General features: G+C 38.2%; 1 protein-coding gene across 1 annotated transcript in view; it reads left to right on the top strand.

The window, feature by feature from the left end:
- Nucleotides 1-245: 245 nt before the first annotated feature.
- The window catches only part of vwc2 (von Willebrand factor C domain containing 2), an 83934-nt gene continuing 61538 nt past the window's right edge, over nt 246-22641 (top strand). The window contains exons 1-2 of the mRNA XM_052016608.1: nt 246-261; nt 865-1324. Of these exons, the coding sequence (XP_051872568.1) occupies nt 911-1324 (414 nt within the window). The 5' untranslated portion in view covers nt 246-261; nt 865-910. The remainder of the gene's footprint in view (nt 262-864; nt 1325-22641) is intronic.

Below are 22641 nucleotides of genomic sequence, written 5' to 3'. Positions count from 1 at the left end.
GCTGGCGGGGCGCCGAGTGCGCTCCACGCCTGCCTTCGGGCGCCGTGTTTTCCCGCTGGATATCTTATTTGACCAGCTCACCCGGATCCCCAGCACAGGGATCGACAGACTTCGAGGACCTTGTTGTTATTGGGGCATGGCATTTTGCCTTACGTTTTCTGTTTAGCTAGATGCTGAACGTGCGCGGTAACCTAAAATATTTTAGCTGCGTCGCACATCTCGTCTTGGTTTTGAAAAGCATTAGTCACGGCCGGTGAACAGGTTGGGATTTTTCATTTATCGGTAATATGATGTGTGGCACTGACCTGCCGCTGTCATCTTGTTAAGTTTAAGGTGTAATGTGAGTGCTGTTTAGTGACGGAAGTTGACACGTTACCACAGAAAACACGAAAAAAAGAAATTGCAATTTCCTTTCTCCTTGAAGAGCTTAGATGCTTTCAGCATTTATTTTTTCCAAGTTCAACTTTGTGCTGAAATATTAAACAGATGTCAAGCTTCAGTCATTGTTTTTGAACCACTTTCAAATCTACCAGAAGTTTTTTCTTCGAAAATATCACAAATGCTTAAATTGTGAAAGAAGCATGGTTACTTTATTTGTAACCTTTCTTGGAATCGGGGGAAGCAGCTTTTTCCCTGTTCTGCCATTTCAAGTTGTTTAAAGTCAGAGGCAATTTTAGATCTGTTATGGCAGGAGCAGTTTTTTTTACTTGGTTAGTTTAATTTTATTGCTTTAGTATCATCAAAATAAATGGGCAAAATGAGATTTATGATGCCTTTGTGAACAAAAGTATTTGTCAAGGCTCTTTATCAATGCCCTTTTTAGTCTGTGTTGACAGGTCTGTGACTGTGCTTTTCTTGTCCTAGTTGAAGATGCTGTGGCTGTGAGGAATGTCCTTAACAGATCCCTGTCATGGCCCCTGGGATTATCTCCTCACCACTCGTCACCTGCTGCCTACTTTTCATCACCCTTTGCTGCCTCTATTTGTCTCAGTCCCAGGAAGATGTTACAAGTGGACCTGAGTCATTGCCCATGGTCACTGGTGCTGCTGCCACCTCTGAATATTCATATCCAGATTACAGGGGCAAAGGCTGCGTGGATGAAAATGGATTTGTATATGAAATTGGAGAGGAGTTCACTCCAGGGCCTGCTGCCTGCCCGTGTGTCTGTACTGATGATGGACCACTGTGTGTCAAGCCTGAGTGTCCTAGCCTACATCCTCGTTGTATCCGTGTGGACACCACCCGCTGTTGCCCTGAATGCAAGGAAATAAAGAATTACTGTGAATTTCGGGAAAAGAAATATAAACAATTGGAGGAATTCAGGGTAAGAAGACTCTTGTTTTCATCTGCCATCTTATTTTCTTAAATTTCAATCTTCATACTTCCTTGTGTTCTTTCATTTAAAATATATTGTTTATAATTTAATTGCTTGTTTCTCCATCTGTTTTCTTGATTTCTTTCCTGTGGGTGCTGTCTCAAACTGAGATTTAGCTGCTGGCCAGTCTATGGTACAATGCACTTGTATCCATTATTCATGTGACCATGACTTGGTAGCCTAATTGATTATAGCTGAGCACAATTTATCTTCAGTCAGCATCTCAACATGTAGTTTCTAGGGAAAGTCACATGATATGATGAACAGTGTAAAGCTCCAAAAGAAGCAGAAGTGTCAATTGCAGTATCTTTATCGTTGCCAAATTGTTCAATGTTTTTCTACAGCAAAGTAATGCCATAGAAGCAGATTAACTAATACTGATAGTACAAGTACTTTACAGAAGCCACCAAATTAACTGAGATCAAATAAAATCACCAGAATTAACTGGAGAAGTGAGCTGCTCACCTGCCTGCTAAATCTACTCTTACCTGGAGCAGAATATTTAATGAAAACTTCAATTAAACCATCTCTGACCTGATTGGTGAAAATGCATGTCCTTCCAATTGTAAAACCCACAGAACTCTTTTGGTGTTTGGTTAGGCCAGGCCCCAAGTTTTACTGGCTATCAAAGCAGTCAATGAACTTGAAGTGTTTTGATTCATTGAATGGAAAATCTGGGCCATTATGTAAAATGAACATAGGCTTTAGGTCAGTATGAATGCAGTCACATTCTAAGCTCTTTGAATTAATTGGGACAGAGGTTTGTCTTTGTAGCACTAATTGGGCCTATTAAAATGATCACCTATTGTAAATCTCATCCGTAGTATAGTTCCATCGAGGTTAGTAGCCCAGTCAGTGCTGAAGTAATAATGCACAGACCTTGAAAGCTCCCACAAACATCAAGCCGCCTCCTTTTCTAGTGCATGTTGTTGTCAGTCATCAGATCAATGGGATCCCTGGTGTCCCAATGTGCTGGTTAGGCAGTAACTTGCTTTAAAGGATTCTCTGATAACATTACAGGAAGTAAAAAAGAATCTGAAATGTTAACTTGGTTTCTTTTTCCACTGATGCTGCCTGACCTGCTGAGTGTTTTTATTTCAGATTTCCGTGGTCTGCAGCATTTTGACTTATAATAGATTTTTTAAAGATATCGCACATGGTGCTAAATAAAAATTGGAACATGTAAATTTGATTAAGGTGTATGAAATACTATGTTAATATTTTTTATTTAAAATTCCTTAATTTGTAATATTTATTGGAAGGAATTGTTGTGCACATAATATTAAATTTTATGAACCAGAGTGATTGCTAAGTATTTATTCTGGTTTAGTATGCCAATTAAAATTCAATTAGACCTCATGTAATTAGGTATGATTTTCTGTGTATTTTTTTAGTTAGACTGATTCCTAAATTGTTTAAATTCATATCAGTTCAATTGCTTTTCTCTTGATTACAGAGGAGAGAGCTGCAAACAGCAAACCCTTAACCGAATCATTGACAGCAAAATTCAGTATTTTACATTAAGCTACTCATGGGCAGAAACCCTGATTTTGCTGTTAGTTTCAAAGGGTCATTATATAAGAAAGCAAAGAACTATAGGATGGTCAACACTATTGTGCCCATTTAGAGCTAGGCATGAATATCTACTCAAGAACACTTGTTGCACTAATACATCATAAACCTTGTTGAAATCATTAATGGTATAGTAGTAGCTATAACTTTATTTTGTTGTCTAAATTTTAACAGAAACACTGTTATCAGTTTCCTTTTTACATTAAACAATGCTGCAATTAAGATTTTCAGGTTAAGACAGGAATAACTAACAGTCCATCAATAACACAACATGATTTGAAAGAAAGAACAAGGCTGCATTTTCAGGTGCCTTTTTCACAGTATCACTTAACTAATCTGTGGTGAACCATCATGGCTGAGCTGGGGAATGAGCCTTGGCATTTTTGATTGTCATTTCTAGGATGGTGTACTAATATTTTAGATGTAAACCTTCAAATATAATTTCTACCTGCAGAGGCTCTCAACAATAGGTCATACGGTTAGAATACATCATTGTTTTTCCTGTTACATTGTTCATCAACACAGAATCTTATACCACTGGCTATTTACTTCTTTCATCAAGAGCGTGACTGTTAGTTGTCCTGAGTGAGATTTTGGTCTTTGATGGGATGAGCAGCATGGTTGATGGTTTCAGTTCTATGAGTAATCATGGCAAGAAGCACATTACTCTCAAGGAAACATTCACCCCATCACAACCAATAGAGTAGAATTGACAGGAAGTAAGTGATCAATAGTTTTTTCTACCTCTGTGACCAGAGAAGGAAACACATTTAAGCTGGAGTTTAGTAAATGCTCATCCATCAATGAAAATCTTGACAAGGTATCTGCCCCTCTTTCAAAAGTCAGTTTAAAATCTATCTCTTTAATGTTGCTGCAGCCATCATCCCTAATCCATCTACCTCAATTTAAGTGCAATTTGTTGTTGAAAAGGGATCAGTGGTAAATCTGTGAAGATATCCTTGAGATTTAGAGAGAGCAATATATTGGTGTAATGAGTTGCTGTAGCAGGGATCAATCTAAATTCAAGTTGAAAGGTGAAGCTCTGTATGCCACATGCAGACTAATGAAACAGTTTGTTGAGAGGAAGCTGATTACATTGCATTATTTAGCTAGTGGGATGGTAAGAGGGTGATTTATATTTATTCCAGTAACCACCATAATACACAATTGCCTGGCGTGAGAATTTTACCCTATTTTTGATGCACCAAACTCATGCTGCATATAGCAATCACTATAAAACAAAAATCGTGAAATTAGCCAAAGATATCTGAGAAAAATTGTAATGGTAGTTTACACCCAGAATCAACAGAATTTGCATGGTTCCTGATGGAGTTTCTCAGCAACTAAATGCTGGAGAAAACTTTCCCTGTTAGTTTAAGTACACTCTGTGGACTTTGGAAGGCATTTCAGCAGCCTGCAGCCACTTCTGAAGCTACCCATTCATGTCTTCTGATACCAGTAGTGTTTCCCTCTAAGTAGACATAAATACTAATAATGCAAGTGATCATCAAAATTCAAAAGTGGCTCCAAAAGCTGCAAGTTATGTAGGCAAGGATGAAAGTGTGCACTGCACGACTAGTGATATTACTAGGGCCAGGTCCAACACAAGAAGATCAAAGAGCCATTCAGCACGGAAACAGGCCATTCAACCCAACTCATCCATGCCAACCAAGATAGCCATCTAAGCTAGTCCCATTTTCCTGCATTTGGCCCATATCCCTCAGCCACAGTCATCCAAGGTGAATGTCGAATGGGAGTGCTGAACATAGGCATGACTTCATCCAGATATGATCACCAGTATGCTGTATTCTATGTTCAAACTATGATTTAGCCCAGTAAAACTGTTCTTATATGGGATTTGTGGCTAGAGAACTGGTGCTAGTAAATTGCATTCCTCGCCATTTGTGCCTGAGCAGTTTTCATCATGATTAGGAATCCTTAGTCATAATCCAAGGTTATTGTAAGAAAGGAAAATTAGCACCAGATAAATATTGTTGTCTGCACCAGAGAGTAAGAGAAACTGGCCTCACAGCCTGAATATCTCTTTACTAAAACCCTATACCCAAAAACCTAGACTCAGCATTGGTGATGAGTAAGTTGGTGACAACTGTGAAATTGTCTTTATGTATTCAAGGTTCATTGCCTAATTGTATTATATTTTCCAGAAGCAAATAGTTACTGTTGAAGTTCTGTGCCTCTAGCTTTGGAATCAGCCTCTAGCCTGGCCTACTCTTTCTCTGCCTGCTATTTATTCATTCTGTGGTCAATATAGTGGTGAGAATACAATCAGATACTAACCAGGGAATTGGCTTCCCACTTCTTTGCCCATGAGGTGGTCTTGACATCAAATGTTCAACTAGCATGATTCAAGATCAGGATTTCACAGTTGCCTCATGATTAATTTTGTGAAGTTCTGAGGCTCCAACCTTGCTAGCCTGGTAGTGAGCTAATTTGGCACAGTATCTCCTTAAATCTGTGGCCAGATGAGGAATGTCATGACAAAGAAAACAGTGGTAAGCTTACCACTGGCTTACATTGGTAAACAGGAATCTTAGTTATTTTCTTGTTTTTGACCATGGCATTTTATTGATCACTGTACGGATCACTAAGCCTCTGTGCATCTTCACATCTTCTAGCTTTTTATGACTTGAAGTATACTATTCTGATCCTTTCAAGATCCAAAGTGGTTGAATTCACTCTTGCCTCTATTAGAAATCAATTTGCCACATTTTTGTTTAATTTATTAATATGTCCTTGTTATGCTTTCATCTCCCCTTTTTAAAGTGCAGTACATCTTTGCGTCAAATGAAATATGTGATTCTCTATCCTGTGATCTAAGTCACTGACATAGTGTGGAACACTATTAGTTATGTTCTACCACTTAGAATACCTGCCTCTCTATGTTCTGCTGCTCAGGTCTATTATTCTCTCTCAATTCCATTAGCTTCACCTTTAACTAACAGTCACTTGTAAGGAACTTAGTCAAATGTTTTCTGAAAGTCCACATAAGCAACAACCCTGGCATTCGAATGCTTACTATTTTTGTTTCCCCTTCAAAAAATTCAAACATGTTTAACAGACTCTTTCTAAGAGGCTACTCTTTCTAAGTTCATGTCTGCTCTCTCTGATCATCTGAAGTTGTTTAAAATGTCCTGTCACACTGTTCATAATTCTAGTAATTTTAGTGATTTCAAGATTCTAGTAATTTGCTAACAATGAATGTTAGGCTAAATGTTAGCTGATTTTTCTTTCTCAATTGTCTTGATTAGTAGAGTGATGTGCAAGTTTCCAATTTAAAGTAGCTGTTCCTGAATAAAGAGAACTTTATAAAATCATAGTTGGGGCATCTCCAATGTTCATATCTATTTCCTTTAAAATCCTGGGATGGAAATGATCTGGTCCAAGGGATTGGTAAGGCTTCGATGGCATTACATTAAATGAACTTGTGTTAACTTTGATGAGATCCCACCCATTTCAAAAGTTTATTTGGGATGTCAACCATGCTCATTGTCTTCTTCTGACGGAAATACTGATGGAAAATAATTTTTTAGCATTTTTGCCATTTCTTTATTTTCATTAATAATTTCACTATTATCAATTTTAAAGAGTACACGTTACTCTTAACCAACTTCTTACCTGGGGTCACAGGAAAACGTTTTTCAATTAATTTCACAGTCCCTTCTATTTGTATTTCCCTTTGTGTAGGCTTCACCGTTTCTACATTTTGTTGTTCATTGTATCACTGCTATTCACCAGGATCTATGTAGTTTGTTTTTGAAATTTTGTTCTTTTTCTCCAATTTTATGTTATTCCTTAATTATTCAGCTGACCATGTTTTAGTTTGGCAAGCAGATCTCTTGCTCTGTAGGGCCATAAGCTGGTTCTGCAGCAGGTAACTGCCTGATTTGTGATTTTACTCAGTAATCAATTTCCCTTCCAAGTCAGACAGAACCCTGACTTGGAAATATATATTGCCAGTAGATCATTATTGCTGCTCTGAAATCCTAGAACTCCCTGCCTAACAACATTGTGGAAGTATCTTCACCAGAGTGACAGTTAGGGGTGGGCAATAAAAACTGACCTTGCTGCTGATGTGCATAACATGAATTTAAAAAAAAATCTAGACTGACTCGACCTCATTCCATTGAAGTAGCCTTGCCTGTCTGAAATTTTACTTGCTGCTTTGCAGTTAAACATTCACATTAAATGAACCTGACACCTATTAAGTCTAACTCATTATTGAATATAATATTGTCTGTAAAAGAAAAACTGAAAAATGCTGGAAATCTGAAATAAAAACAAAGAATGCTGCAAACACTCAGCAAGTCAGGCAGGGGCTGCAGGAGTGTCTGAAGTTTGGCCTAATGAGCTTGGGTGTGGGAGCCCTACTGGTCTCACTCAGGTGCAAATATACAGTGGTGAATAATGAGCCAAAGGTGAAATTTTGAATGAGCAGATTTAAGTGAATTGGTACAAAGCTTTTTTTTCCAGAGTTGAACACAGGGAAGTGAGGTTTGGAAGCAGAGCAGGGGAATAAAGATGAAGAGCAGTACATTGAGATGGGCGGAGATAGCTCTGCGATTGAGATGGTGGGATTAGGTAAGCACATGATGTGGCAAGATTCAGCAAGATTTATAGAGTTATACAGCTCGGAAACAGGCCCTTCAGCCCAACTCATCCATGCTAAGATGTCTATCTACTCTAATCCAATTTGCATGCATTTGGCCAATATCCTTCTAAACCTTTCCTATCCACGTACCTGTCCAAGTGTCTTTTAACAGTTGTAATTGTACCTGCCTCTACCACCTCCTCTGGTAGCTCTTTCAATATACCCACCACCTACTGTATGAAAAACTTGCCCCTTCGATTCCCTTTAAACCTCTCCCCTCTCACTTTAAACCCATGCCTTCTAATTTTAGACTCCCCTATCTTGGGAAAAAGACTGTGACTGTATACTCTATCTACGGTCTTCATAATTTTATAAACCTCTATAAGGTCATCCCTAGTCCCCCTCCCTTGCTCCATGGAAAACAGTCCAAGCCTATCCAGTCTGTCCTTGTAACTCAAGCCCTTGAGTCCAGGTTATATTGCTGTGAATCTTTTCAGCACCCTCCCCAGCTTAATCACATTTTTGTTATTGCTTGGCAACCAGAACTGCACACAATATTCAAAGGGATACAAGGATCAAGGGGGTTTTATAAATATGGGTCAAGTAGTTAGTATGGAGAAGGAAATTAAGAGAGCATAGGAAGGCAATAAACTCAGAGGACAGATAGTACAATGAATTGAGGTGGTGTTGGAAATCACCAGGCTGAGAAATTGATCAGTGTAAAGGCTGACCTAGGAAAGAAAGAAAAATGTCTGGTTGAATACAGCTTTAATGTTCCAAGTTGAGAGACAGAAAACAAGGATTTTAAATGAGAGACCGGAGAGATGGAAAACCCTTTGTGGAAATTCAAATTACTCTGTGTTTACCACATGCTTGCCACCAGGGGGCCTACATAACTTACTAGAGTCCTAAGTAAAAACAGAAAATGCTGGAAATTCTCAGCAGGTCAGCCAACATCTGTGGAGAGATAAACAAAATTTCAGGTAAATGATCTTTGATCAGAACTGAGAGAAGTTGAAGGTAAAACAAACTTTAGAAAGCAGAGAAAAAGGAAGGGGAGGAGAGACCAATTTTCTAGACTTACAGCATCTGCAATAATTTTCTTTTATATTGCAGTTTAAATCTTTTTGTTTTTCTTAATTCTATCATTATGTCTCTACCACCTGCTTACCTCACATTATATCAACATATATCAGAGAACTAATTGCATCCTCAATCACTAATGCTGCTCTATTCCCATTGAATGGATTTTCTACACTTTACAGTTTGATATTTACAGCTCCAGTCCCAGTCACTCTGCGGCATTAACGTAGTTGCATGGTTGAGTTTGATCCTGCAGTTCAATTGGTTCTTACCTTAATCAATCCATCTGCTCTAAATTTTAATTCTCACACATGTCTTACTTGTCTTCTGATTTAATTTCATCTCATAGGTTTCCTTTTACCTTCCATGCACAAAACACAATTCTGTTCTTTTTTTTCACTTGCTTGGGAATTTTTTAATTCTATCTGTTCCGCTTGGCCTCGACTAGCCACTTGCCAGTTTAATTAACTTCTCACCATCTTTTTTTTATCCTTCCAACTAGGATGCTAATCCTAGTTCACTTCAGGTGGAGGCAATTCTCAAGGTGTATTTCCATCCTGAAGTTGTTCTGGTACCAGTATAGAATCTTCCTTTGCCACAACAAATTTTTATCTCCTTAATTTGTTTTTTTCCTATGCCAAGTTGCACAAGGCAGAAGCAAAAACTATGATCCTAACTGTTAATTTAACTCCTAGCATTGTGTACCTTCTTTCCTATTTTTTGGTCTTAACATGGATCCAGTGATTGGATCTTCATCCTTCATCTTCAATTTCAAGGCACTCAATTCTGTTTACAAAGGATGCTGAAAAACAAAAAAAAATGCAGATCCTGGAAATCTGAAATAAAACCAGAGAATGCTGTAAACACTTGGCAAGTCAGGCAGAATCTGTGGAAAGAGAAGTATAGTAAATGTTTCAGGTCAATCTCACTTCATCAGAACAACGAAAGAGAGAAAATAAATTAGTTTTGAATTGTGAAGAGACTAGGGAAAGGACAGATAGGGCAAAGAGAATATCATCGATAGGGTGGGGCAGGATTGCTGTGGTATCACGTTGATGAAGCTATCTGGTTGAGGGAAGTTAGAAAGAGAGAAAGTTGGTAAGGGTGTTAATGGTTAGGGGGAGAAGGCAGGAGAATGGGGTTGAATAAAAATAGCCATGATTGAATGGCAGAGCAGACTTGATGGGCTGAATGGACTAACTTGCCTTCCATACCTTATGGTCTATGGTCTACAACAGAAAGGGACGTGTAAAAAGTGTGAAATGCAGGTCAGAGATGTTGGTAAATGATCAAAAGATCAAGCAGTGTTGGTGGAAAGAGAAAATCTGTTAATATTTGAGAAGGGCAATCAGCAGCAGAACTAACCAGTTCTGATGCAAACAGAGAAAGTGAGTTACTTTTACTTGTTGGATTTGATAAAGGATGCCATCTTCCTTGTTATTGAAGCCCCTACAATAAGCAGGTTAAGGTCCCTATCTCTTTCCCTTTAAAAACTTATAGCTTTTCCTTTACCAATTATACTAAGTAATAGTTTCTGTTTGTAACTGTAATCTCTTCTCATTTATTTTATAATTATTGTTCATTCTTACTCTTTGGAAACACTTCCCAGTCCAAGGTACCATGGCCATTACTCTGGGTGTCCTCTTTATCCTTAATCTCTGAGACAGCATCTCTTATTCCAGGGTAGGATCTTCATAATTCAGCGAAGTTCCTCTTCCTTAGTTTTGTTGGATTACTAGTACCTCTAACCCTATTTTGCAAATCCAAGTCTGGAGAAAACTGTGCAGAAATTTTTGCAATTCCTTTGTGTGCCAGAGCATCAGCTCAATGACACTGAGCTGGAGAGATTTCAGGGAGAGACTTTACTATGAACTTATTTGTTCAGTACGTTTTTTTTTACCACAAATGCATCCCACACAGTCAAGCAACCTGCTTTGCCGTATCTTAGTGTACACTTACTTAAAGACAGGATTTGTTTTAGATTTTTTTAGCTTTAATGATTAATTAACAACACAGAAGTAAACCACAAAAAAAAACATTGAACACAGAAAACACTAATAAACACTGGAGAGTGTTCTTATAGAATAAAGGAAAACTTATGACCTATGATTCTTTGTGCAGTTTGATATAAGGCTGTTAAATGTAGTGGTAGGTTTTTGCATCAGTGATTAAGTATAGGTACTCATCTGTGAATATATATATTCTCCATCTCAAAGCACACAATGTTAAATTTTATCAGTGTTAGAAGAACTGTAAATGCTTGGTCTGAACATAAGATATTCATAAAAACTTACTTTTATTTGCTTCAAAATGAGCCCAAGATTTACAGTTGTTGCGTTATTAGGTTTATTGCCATTATTTTGGACATCAGCTCAGATTTTTTAAATGGTAACAATCTGGAAATAATTAATCTGGAAAGCGAAGAGCAGTCTGGCACATCAGTTCTACATTCATTCACCACTACATTCAGTTTGGCATTCGGGATTCATAATAAGTTTGGAAATGCCTTCTAGTTTGCTGCTTAAAATGGGACCAGAATGAAAATGAAGCATCTTTCATGCAATTCACATGCATTTTCTAGCACATCAAGGCTAATAGTTGTTCTACACATTCATTAGGAGAGGTGTGTATGCCTTGTTGTTTAACAATGCAATGGTATTTCAAAAATAATTCATAGCTTGTGAAGAGCTTTATGATATTCAGCTGCAGGTATTTTCCATGCCAGTAGTCTGGTTACATCATAATGAGATGATTCCAGAAATGTTTGTAGAGCCAGCACGCACAAGATTGTGCAGATGCTATTCAAAAACTGTCGAGCAATTTTCTTAACTTGTTTATGTGTTGATTATTTTGATAAATGTACTAGAATAAAATCAGTTAAACAGAGAACAAAAACATCAAATAACATGGAACACAGAAAGGGTCAGACAGCCCATCAACCATGTCCTTTGATAGATCAACTACAAATATTATTGAGCACCATCTATCATCCCTTTAATCCCCAAAGGTTTCTTTTCATGTGAATATTCCAGGTGCTCCAAATGTAAATGAAGAAAAATTACAGAATATTCATCCATTTTTGAAATATTTGAACATTGTAGTCTTTAACCATACTGTTAATACCAAGAAGCTTGGGTGAGTTGTTGCAGTGGATCTTATGAAAGATACATAACTCATCTGGCACCCTCAACATTCACCTCCTGATGTATGGTGGTCACATTATAATGAGACTGATTCCAGAAATGCTTGTAGGACCAACGTGCTAAAGATTGAGCGAGTGCTGTTTGGAAATCTCAAACAATTTTCTTAAATAGTATATGTGTTGATTGTTTTGATAAATGTACAGTACTTAAAAGTTGAAGTCAGTTCAACAGAATAAGGACATCAGAGAACCTGGAACACAGAAGAAAAGGACAATCAGTCCATCAACCATGTTTCTTTACGCTGCAACAAGGCATCTCACAAACCAATTATCTCTACCACGTAGAAGGATGAGGGTAGTTATGTTCAATTGTTTACCCTTATAAACTGAAAACATTTATTGGTCAATAATGTTTCTTCATAAACTAATTACAATTAATTAGAGAAGAAAGACCCGTTATTTCTAATGTCTGTGTGTCCCTTTAAAGAAGTGTTGAAATCATCCCATATACTGTTTTCAAGAATTTATCACAGTACACATTTTAGACTAACTGGTTAATAATTATCCTGCTCATGCCATTCTTTCTTGGATCACAAGAAATGGTATCACTAGCTGGAAAATGAACCTGGCCATTGCATTGTATACTTACTCTGGCACTGTTTTATTTGTTCATGAGGTCAGAGTTAAGAGATGTTGAGTACTACGAGTGCAGACTTGGACCAGAGGTGCAAACAGTTTGGACTTGTTTCTGATTCCCCATTTGAGTAAAACATAGCTTTCCTCTTGTTGGACCGTGGCTATGTTTCCAACCTTTAATGTAAAAAAACAACGCTGAAAGGAAAGATTAATAAATTATTTCTAAGTAATCTGAGTTGTATTTTTATGTTATTAAATAATTGTGGAACTTTTAGCTAAGCTTCTGTTGCATCATATCTACCTTTGATCTTTTCAATAATTTCAGCAAAATACTTCAATTTAATCATTATTACAATATGGCAACTCAGTGAAAAGAAAATCTTTGTTCACAAGGAAACTTGAACAGTTCAGTGTATTTGCATGTGACCTTAGGATTAGAAGTGACAGTGATGTATAATGGCCCTAATATAGATCATTGGTTTTCTTGCTTATCTCTGTTCAGGAGTGACATCAGCAATAACATTGAATTATTTTCATCTTATTGTTTCTTCACCTTTCAAAGTTTTGAGTAAGTTCAGATTATAAATACAGACCCTGATCTAACTCTGGAGCAGAAATTGGGTTTTTGGCATTTAGGAAAGCAGTGAACTTGGATAATCTCAACAGTGTAAGGCTAGACCAATTATATGGAGAGTAATTTTAACTACTCCTCCCAGGGGGGAAATTGGGAGTATTAACTATTTTAATATGTCTATATGCTGTATGGTTTTACCTTTCATTGAAATCAATGCAACTCACTGCATAGCTTCTCAATCAAATGAACAGACTGAGGAGGCTAGTCTATGGGCAGAGATGGAATTTGGGTGGGTAGAAGATTCATGGGATGGAGTTTTCCAGAAGGTCTCTTGGGTAGAACGGTGCAACACTGACTAGGCAGTTTTCTTGTGATCAGAGAGTTGGATTCACCAAGGGCCACAGTGGTCTCCAGCAAATTAGTAGGGTTACAAGTAGAACTGATCCCCAAACACAATGATCATCACCATTATCCCCATCACTCCCTTCACCAGTGCTCACCCCATACTTCTACAAAAGGCAAATGATCTGATGCTTTTGACTTGTATAAACTGCCCGTGGAGACATGCCAGGCACTGCCGATTCAAAGTAAAATGATGGTGAAATTCAAGGTCTTGGTTTAGCTAAAGATGGATCTCCTTGAAACTTTACCAAACAAAATTTTGTTTACCATCTCATATCTTGAAATGAAATCATGAAAGCACATGTCACCCCTTTAAAAGGAAAGATAAAGCCAACTTGTGTATTTCTCAACATCAAAAATTAATCCAGTGTGGCACTTTCTGGCTGCTCCATTTGGGGGTGGTGAATGCAAATACTCTGGACTCTTTCAAAAGTCAGTTCAAATTCTTTTTGGATCACAAGTTTCTATGAAAAAAGCTTGTGGTTCATATGCCTTTTCTTTGTGATCACTAATAGTAGGAGAGAAACTTTACACATGCAAGGTGACACATCTCCAGGGATCAGTGTGTCTTACCGAGACTGTTCAGTGGAGAGGTATCTGTTTGCCAGCTGAAGAAAAAGATCAACTCCATTCTACTAGCTTATGCCCAATCCAAATTCAGGTGATTTATCCTTTTATATTCTATCAACTTTAATCGCCACAGAGGTAATTAACATCTATTATAATCACCATTTGCACATGTCATCTAAATGACTGTGCATTCTCTAAGATCCTATTGCATGGATGAACCCCCCTGAACAACCTAAATTATATATCAATTAGAATCCATACTAAGTTACAAAATCATTATATCACAACAACTTTATAGTAGTCCGATTATTCTGTTACAACATGTTAAAATCAGCTCCTGTATTAGTTGATAAGTTTCATACAAGTATGATTCTGTGCAAGAAAGATAATTGCATGGATAATATTTAACCCTAAAGTATATTTTTTATAATTAAAGATCACAAGAGCTGTGACTGTAAGTACAGATAACCAGACATCACATTTAAACTTTAATCAATATATTGGATTAAAAAAAATTGCTGTCATTCATATTATTTTCTAACCTCGTATCTATTTGGTTTATTTTAAATAAAAATGAATCATGTCTATGATGTGCTAATACTTTGAGGATTATGATAGTTGGTTTGTATTCCTCACAGCATGGAAAAAGAGACGAATGTATTTCTTCAGTTACTTAGCAGTAACCAGGGTTCTATAGCCAGTAATAGTTTAGGTATTGTTTTATGCAATATCAATTCATTAAAAAGTATTCTGAAAATTAAAAAAATTAATATTTAATAACAACAGAAGAATTGGTTAATATTTAATATCCCTTCCAAAGAATATCATTGTTCACTTATTTGAACAATCAATTAATTAAAATGTGTGTATATTCCACCATAGCCAGCTGCTTGGCAAGATATATAAGTAAAACAAATTGTAGTGTGTTAGATTCTGCCAATGTCAACTAGCATGCAGGACATGTACAAGCAATGGGGAAAGTTAAAGGATGAGTTCTGCAACTGTTCACATAATCTCTTCCAATCAACACATAACCATAAAATTCATTCAAATAGCATAATCAAGTGAACCAAACTCTGTGTCGCATATTCTACTTCAATTCCTTTCAAAATCCTTGTCGGTTCTTCAGATTGTTGTCTGTGCTTACCACTGTAGCGGGAACATAGTAATAACTCATGATAGCTGGAGGCAAATTTATGATTTAAGATTATTGTAGAGTTACATCTTAAACTTAATTTTCTTTCTAATTCAGAAATTCACAGAAAACATGGGTCCAATTGACACCATAGTGAAGATTACCATGCCTTAAAATTACTATAAAATCAACTTGTTAAAAAATATAACTGATGGCTCCATTGTCATATTTATTGTACCACCTTTACTCCCTTCGCTGGCTGTAAAGACACAGCTTGGTTATTGCTATAACCTCTCACTTTTTGTCAGATAATACACTGTATCATAGAATTAATAGGCAAATCCATGTGAATTTTATGATTTCCTGGAAATACATTTCAAAATATTCACTTGTCATTTGCAGTGTTACTTCTGATGATATAGAAAAATGATTATTAAACAAAATGATTTATACCTTAATTCATTTATGGTAGAGTTTATCAAAAGGACAGGTCACTCTTATTGTAGTGTGCTGACAGAAGTGATTGCCAGTAGTGCAATCCTCCCAATTCTGGAAAGTGTAAAATTGGACATCAGATGAAAATAGGATAGGCTTCAACTATGATGGGTATTGTGATAAAATAGCCCTCTGGCTCCGAAAGGCACGCTTAATAAATGGACAGTTCAGCAAAATTCTAGAGAGCTTCAAGCATCTATGGACGATATAGTTCAATAACATCTTCAGGCTTAAAAATGAGGGTAAAGAAAGGACAAATAAAACTTAGATTTGAACAGATGTCCATTCAGTTGAATGAGCCTCATTGCCTGCAAGGCGAGGATTACCTTTTGTATTCAGTGATGTCATAGGTTGTGACTGTGGGAAATTGAGAAGAGGGCAGCAAGATGAGTCATCAGTTACATTAGCCATTTTGCCAAAATTGATGCAATGTGCATTTAAATAAACTAAGCTGTGAATTTGACATGTTTAATCAATTATTTATTTTGATATAATTATGAAACCTTAAAAAGTATGGTAATTTACTAAACCAGGCAAAGGAAAATAATTTTTTTAAGTAGGTTACTGCAGGAAGCAATTAAAATAGCAATTGAAATTAATACTGGCAGCTACGTAATCATGATAAATGAGGGATTGAGATGTATTGAAAATCGAAGTCTGTGTGATGTATGCAATAAGGTAATGAAATTTTATTGTATTTATGGACTCAGAAAGGAGCGTTAAGGATAAAGGTTTCGCTTTCAGGGATGGAAGGGAACTTGAATCTGATACCAAATATGGTCCTCAGCCACACTGTAGTTGATGAAAGCTTTGATAAACGTAATGTATCTTATTAATGGAATTACAAGGAAATAAGCAATAATTTCCCTCTGGGAAGCAATGTAATATTTAACAAACCTTTCAATCTTCTATGTCTCTACATATTGGGACAGGTTGTGCTTGATTTGGATTACTTCTCATAGAGTCATACAGCATGGAAACAGGCCCTTCAGACCAACTGGTCCATGCTGACCAAGATTCCCAGCTAAACTAGTCCCATTTGCCCACGGTCGACACATATCACTCTAAACTTTTGCTATCCAAGCACCTGTCCAACTGTATTTTAAAAGTTGTTCTTGTACCTACCTCAACCACTTCCTCTGGCAGCTCATTCCACATAAAGACCACCCTCTGGGAGAAAAAGTTGCCCCTCAGTATCCAATGAAATCTTTTCCTTCTCACCTTAAACCTATGCCCTCTAGTTCTTGATTCCCCAACCCTGGGAAAACAACTGCACATTAACCCTATCTATGCCCCTCGTAATTTTACACACCTCTATGAGATCACCCCTCATTCTCCTATGCTCCAATGAAAAAAGTCCCAACTTGCTCAACCTCTCTCCATAACTCAGTCCCACAAGTCCTGGCAACATCTTCATAAATCTCCAAGTGCGTCCTCACCAACGTCTTAACAATGCAACATAACATCCCAACTTCTATACTCAGTGCCCTGTCTGGTGAAGGCCAGCGTGCCAAAAGCCACCTTCACCACTCTGTCTACCTGCAACATCACTTTCAGGGAACCATGTACTTGTACTCCAAGGTCCCTCTGTTCTACAACACTCCTCAGGGTCCTACCATTCACTGTGAAAGTCCTACCCTCATTTGTCTTCCCAAAATGCAACACCTCGCACTTATCCAATCTAAATTCCATTTGCCATTCCTCAGCCCACTTACCCAGCTGATCAAGATCCTCTGTAACTCCTGATAACAATTTTCACTGTCAACAACACTACCAATTTTAGAATCATCTGCAAACTTATTAACCATGCCTTGTACATTCTCATCCATATCATTGGTATAGATGACAAATAGCAATGTGCCTAGTACTGACCCCTGGGAACTCCACCCATCACAGGCTGCCAGTCCAAAAAACAACCTTCCACCATTACCCTCTGCGTTTTACCATCGAGCCAATTCTGTATTCAGTTAGCCAGCTCTCCCTAGATCCCATGCAATCTAATTTTCGATAGCAGCCTACCATGTGGAACCTTATCAAAAGTTTTACTGAAGTCCATATAGACCACATCTACCACCCTGCCCTCATCGACCTTCTTGGCTACTTCTTTAAAAAACTCATTCGAATTCATGAGATCTCCCATGCACAAAGCCATGCTGACTATCTCTAATCAACCACGGCCTTTCCAAATGCTTCTAAGTCTTTTCCCTCAGAATCCTCTCTAGTAACTGACCTACCACAGATGTTAGGCTTACTGGTCCATAATTCCCAGATTTTTCTTTGCAGCCCTTCTTAAATAAATGCACAACATTAGCCACCCTCCAGTATTCCAGCATTTCACCCATCACTATCTCAGCCAGGGCTTCTGCAATTTCTTCTCTAGCTTCCCATGGTGTTCTTGGATATATATGATCAGGCCCTGGAGATTTATCTAATTTCATAGGTTTTATGACCTCCAATAACTTCTCTGCTGTAATGCAGACTATCCCCAAGATCTCCCCATTAACTATTTCAAGGACCAAAGTCTTCATTTCTTTCTCCACGGTAAAAAACAGAGGAGAAATGCTCATTGAGGACCTCGCCCATCTCCTGGTGCCCACTTTGGTCTCTGAGGGGTCCTATTCTCTCCCCAGTTACTCATTTTTCTCTTGATATACATAAATTCTATTTGGATTCTCCTTAATCTTCTCTGTCAAAGCTATCTCATGCCATCATTTTGCCCTTCTGATTTCCTCCTTGAGTATTCTACTGCATTCCCTATACTCCTGGGATTCACTTGATCCAAGCTGACCCATGTCTCCTTTTTCCTGACAGGAGCCTCATCATCTGGAGTTCCCTACTCCTGCCAGCCTTGCCATTTGCTCTAACAGGAACATTGCAGATCTTGAACTCTTGATACCTCACTTCTAAAAGCCTCCCACTTGCCAGACATACCTTTGCCTGCAAAAATCTACTCCATTCAACCTGCAAGTTCTTGTGTAATACTATCAAAATTTTCTTTGCCCCAATTTAGATCTTTAACTTGTGGACCAGATCTGACCCTTTCCATAACTAATTTAAAACTAAAAGAACTATGGTCATTGGTCCCAAAGTGCTCCCCACTGACACTTCTGTCACTTGTCCTGCCCCATTTCCTAAGAGTAAGTCGAGCTTTGCCCTCTCCTTGATAGGGCCTTCAATATAGTGCATGAGGAAACTTCCCTGAATTTGTTAATTCCACCCCATCTAAGCCCTTAGCACTAAGGTAGTCCCAATTTATATTAGGAAAGTTAAAATCCCCTACTATGACAACCCTATTATTCTTGCAAATTTCTGCAATCTCCCTGAATATTTGTTCATCTAATTCCCATTGACTATTAGGAGGCCTATAGTACAATACAAACAAGGTGATCATCCCCTTCTTATTCCTCAGCTCCATTCATAAAGCCCCAATGGACAATCCATCTGTAATTTCACCTCGGACTACTACTGTGATGTTCTCCTCAATCAGAAATGCAACTCCCCCTCCTCTCTTTCCTCCACTTCTATTCCACCTGTAGTACTTGTACCCTGGAACACTTAGCTGCCAGATCTGTCCCTCCCGTAACCATGTAATGGTTATAATATCTCTTCCAATGTAGCTATCCAGGCCCTGAGTTTATCTGCCTTACCTGTCAGCCCTCTTGCATTGAAATAAATGCAATTTAATCCAACAGTCTTTCCTCACTCCCTGTCATGTTTCTGCCAATTGTACCTCAACTTCCAGCCTCCCATCTACCTCACTTCTGCTTTGGATCCTACCCCCCTGCCAGTCTAGTTCACATTCCCCACCACCCTCCGTCCCCCCCTCCTTGCCTCCAACACGTTATCCTGCAGCTACACTTTTTTTGCCCCCACAGATCCAGTTGAGCTCCAGGCCTTACTGCAAAGCCACCCACAACTGAGGACTTGGTCTCAGCTGCCAGGTCCTGAGGCCCAACACCAGCCTAGTCTGAAGGGCTAAATGTGAAATGCTGAGTCTGGTTCTCAGTTCAACATAACTGAGCTCTTCCTCTGGACACAGTGCTGAGACCAGTGACAGAGGGACAGAGTTGGCATCATATGACCTGCCATCTGACCCCTCATTTATTCCTGACTTTCACTATAAACTGCACATGCATGGATATCAGAAATGTGCTGACCCACACCATGTAGCCAGGCTGCGATCCTCTGTGAAGCAGACAACTAGCCATGCAGCTCAATGTGAAAGGAAAGCTCAAGATTCTAATGTCTCTAGTATCCTATGTGGTCCTAGGCAACTCATCTTATCAGGAATATGGTTCCTACAGACCTTCCATGTAGTCAACTAACCATCTTAGCCCTTTTGTCCCTTTTCTAAAGGTTATCTTGGCTGCCTCATTGCGCGATATATGGACAAAGAGGTGTCATTAGGCATGATTTGCCACTCAGCAGAAGACAATCAATGGTCATCTAATTTGTAAACTATAACATTAAACTTTAAAGCATTCTCGCATTGAACTAATTCAGCCATTCTCTGAGTTCTATATTGTGAAACTACAAGCCTAAAAAAAGGCAAAATAGGGTATTGTACAAGGCTGGGTAAATGGGTGTCACATTGATTTAAGAAAAACGTGGTGGAAAAGAATAGAAATATCCTTTGTGGTTCCTAAAGCGAATCCAAATGGTGAATTAGTGATGAGTTCAGTGGAGACCCATGTATCACTAGGAAGACTTCACATAGTATGTTTCACCGGAACAAGAAATAAAGAATCAGAAATTTATGCACAAGATCATTAGGCCCACAGTGCCTTGTTGGACACAGAAAGGCTTCTTCAGATCATCCCACTTCTCAACTCTCATTCCATTGCCTTTCAGTTTACTTTGGGTGCCCATCCAGATAGATGCTGGATATGTTCAGATGTTTTGCTTTCATCACCCTTTCAGACCATGAATTTCCAGAACCATACTACTAAATCGGTGAAAGAAAATGTCCCCAACACCCCTCTGATCTTCCTGCCAATTACCTCAAATTTGTGTTGCTTAAGTTATTAACTGCTATGGAAAAGAGATCGTTGTTCACCCTGCCTCAGCCTCTTAATTTTATGCATTGCAGTTAAATCTCTGACACTTTGGCAACTTTCTGGTATTGTAGTGGCAGAACTGAACACTGTATGCAAGCTGTGTTTTTTATACAATTCTAGCATAGCAGCCTTGATTTTGTACTCTGTGCCACAACCAATAAGGGTATAACCATAACCAACTTATATGTCATCCCAATACTTTCATGGTTCTGTGGATCGATCCTTCTGTTCCTCTGCACTGTTCAGTATCATTTACCTTGTCAAAATGCATTACTTCACTCTTCCATTTCCCACATTTTATTTGCCCAGCTGAGCAGTTCATTGATTTACTCCTAAAGCCTACAATTTCCTTTCTTATCATTATCACACCTGCTGATTTTGGTTTAATTTGCAGTCATCTTATGAATGGGTCCTACATTTAAGTCTAGATCATTGATGTATACCACAAAAAGCAAGGGACCCATCAATGACCCCTGTGGAACCCCGGTGTATTCTACCCTCTGGTCACTAAAGCTTACAACTTCCGTTGCTTTCTGCCAGAGAGCTAATTTTAGTTCCAACCTGCTACTTTACCTGGGACGTTGTGGGCTTTTACTCTTCTGACGCAGAGACTCTATCAAACACATTGCTAACATCTGTGGGGTCTTATCCTTTTGGTATCTGGGTCTAGGGATATAATGAGCCAGTAGGAGACATGGAGAGCTGCTAAAACTTGTGCATCTTGTTGATCCACCCTCCCCAGCTACTCCAGTCATATGCAAATTAGAGTATGTCACATATTAACATCTGCTTAGTGATTTCAAAATTGGATGACATCGGCCATTGCATCAACTGGGGTTGTTAAGTTTCTTCTGAAATCCTGAGATTATCCATTTCTGGTTCAACAACAGTGGTGGGAATTTTAAATACTTCGAAGAAAAATGCTTGTCATGTGATGGTCTAACAATGTTATGTTGTGATCATGGGTCCTTTTAAGGAAGTCACTTCAAGTAGTTGCTTGCTTGCCTATGTGGTTATCACATTTCTCAAGAACTGTCTATAATGGCATAGATTTTAATTTCATTTTTTTTTCAGCATTTAATTTCTTGCTGTTTTTCTTGGCATTGTCAAACTAACACAGATGTTGATCACTGGAAGATGGAAGATATGCACATGTGGGCACGGAAGATGGGAATGCTGTCTAAAAACAAGTATAGCCATCAGCATTCCCAACTTTGAATGTGGTGTTACTCTAGTTACATAAAGAGCAATGGAATTCTTGTTTCTATGACTTGCCCCAAGCACGAAGCAGTGCAGATGATTTTTTTTGTCGCTTGAATAATTCTCTCCATCAGTGGCCAGTGAATTTGCAAGTTGCGAAACCTAATTAGGTTCCAAACTTACTGAAGTCATCACTGTCGAACAGTGGTCTGTTGTCTATCCTTACTGTTTGCAGAACACCGATTAGTGCTAAGATAAGGTCAGGCTTTGGGATATTAGCTTTCACCGACATAGAACTGTCAACCTCTACAACTGGGAATCCACCATAATTATTGGCATTTAGAAGCAAATAATTACCAGAGTGTAGATTAGTATTAGGAAACCAAAACTAATGTTAACTCACGGTCCATTGGTAGCTCTGACATTTGTATCAGTTCTTGGAGGTTTGGCATCATGGTAACTTACCACTTTAGACATATGTTGATTTATTGCTTAACAAAATTATCTGTTCCTAGGAACCAAATCTCTTCCCTGAACAGTTGCTTAGCTTTCACAATCCTTTGTTTGCTTTTGTCAGCAATGTCTATTACTTAGTTAATGACTGCACATTAAAGTGTGATTACTTAACAGACTTCAACAAAAGTAGTCGAGGAAATCACATTTTTAAGAGAAAATACAATGCTGTCTAATTGAAATGAAAGAAAACCAAGGCAAGCAATGAAAAAGTTCTTAGGCCAAAGAACTGCACTATGGTTTTTCTCTGTAACAATATATAAAACAGGGTTAGGTGT

The sequence above is a fragment of the Pristis pectinata genome, chromosome 5 (genome assembly GCF_009764475.1).
Source record: "Pristis pectinata isolate sPriPec2 chromosome 5, sPriPec2.1.pri, whole genome shotgun sequence".
NCBI classification, from domain to species: Eukaryota; Metazoa; Chordata; class Chondrichthyes; order Rhinopristiformes; family Pristidae; genus Pristis; species Pristis pectinata.
This window is presented reverse-complemented; position numbering and strand designations above follow the sequence as displayed.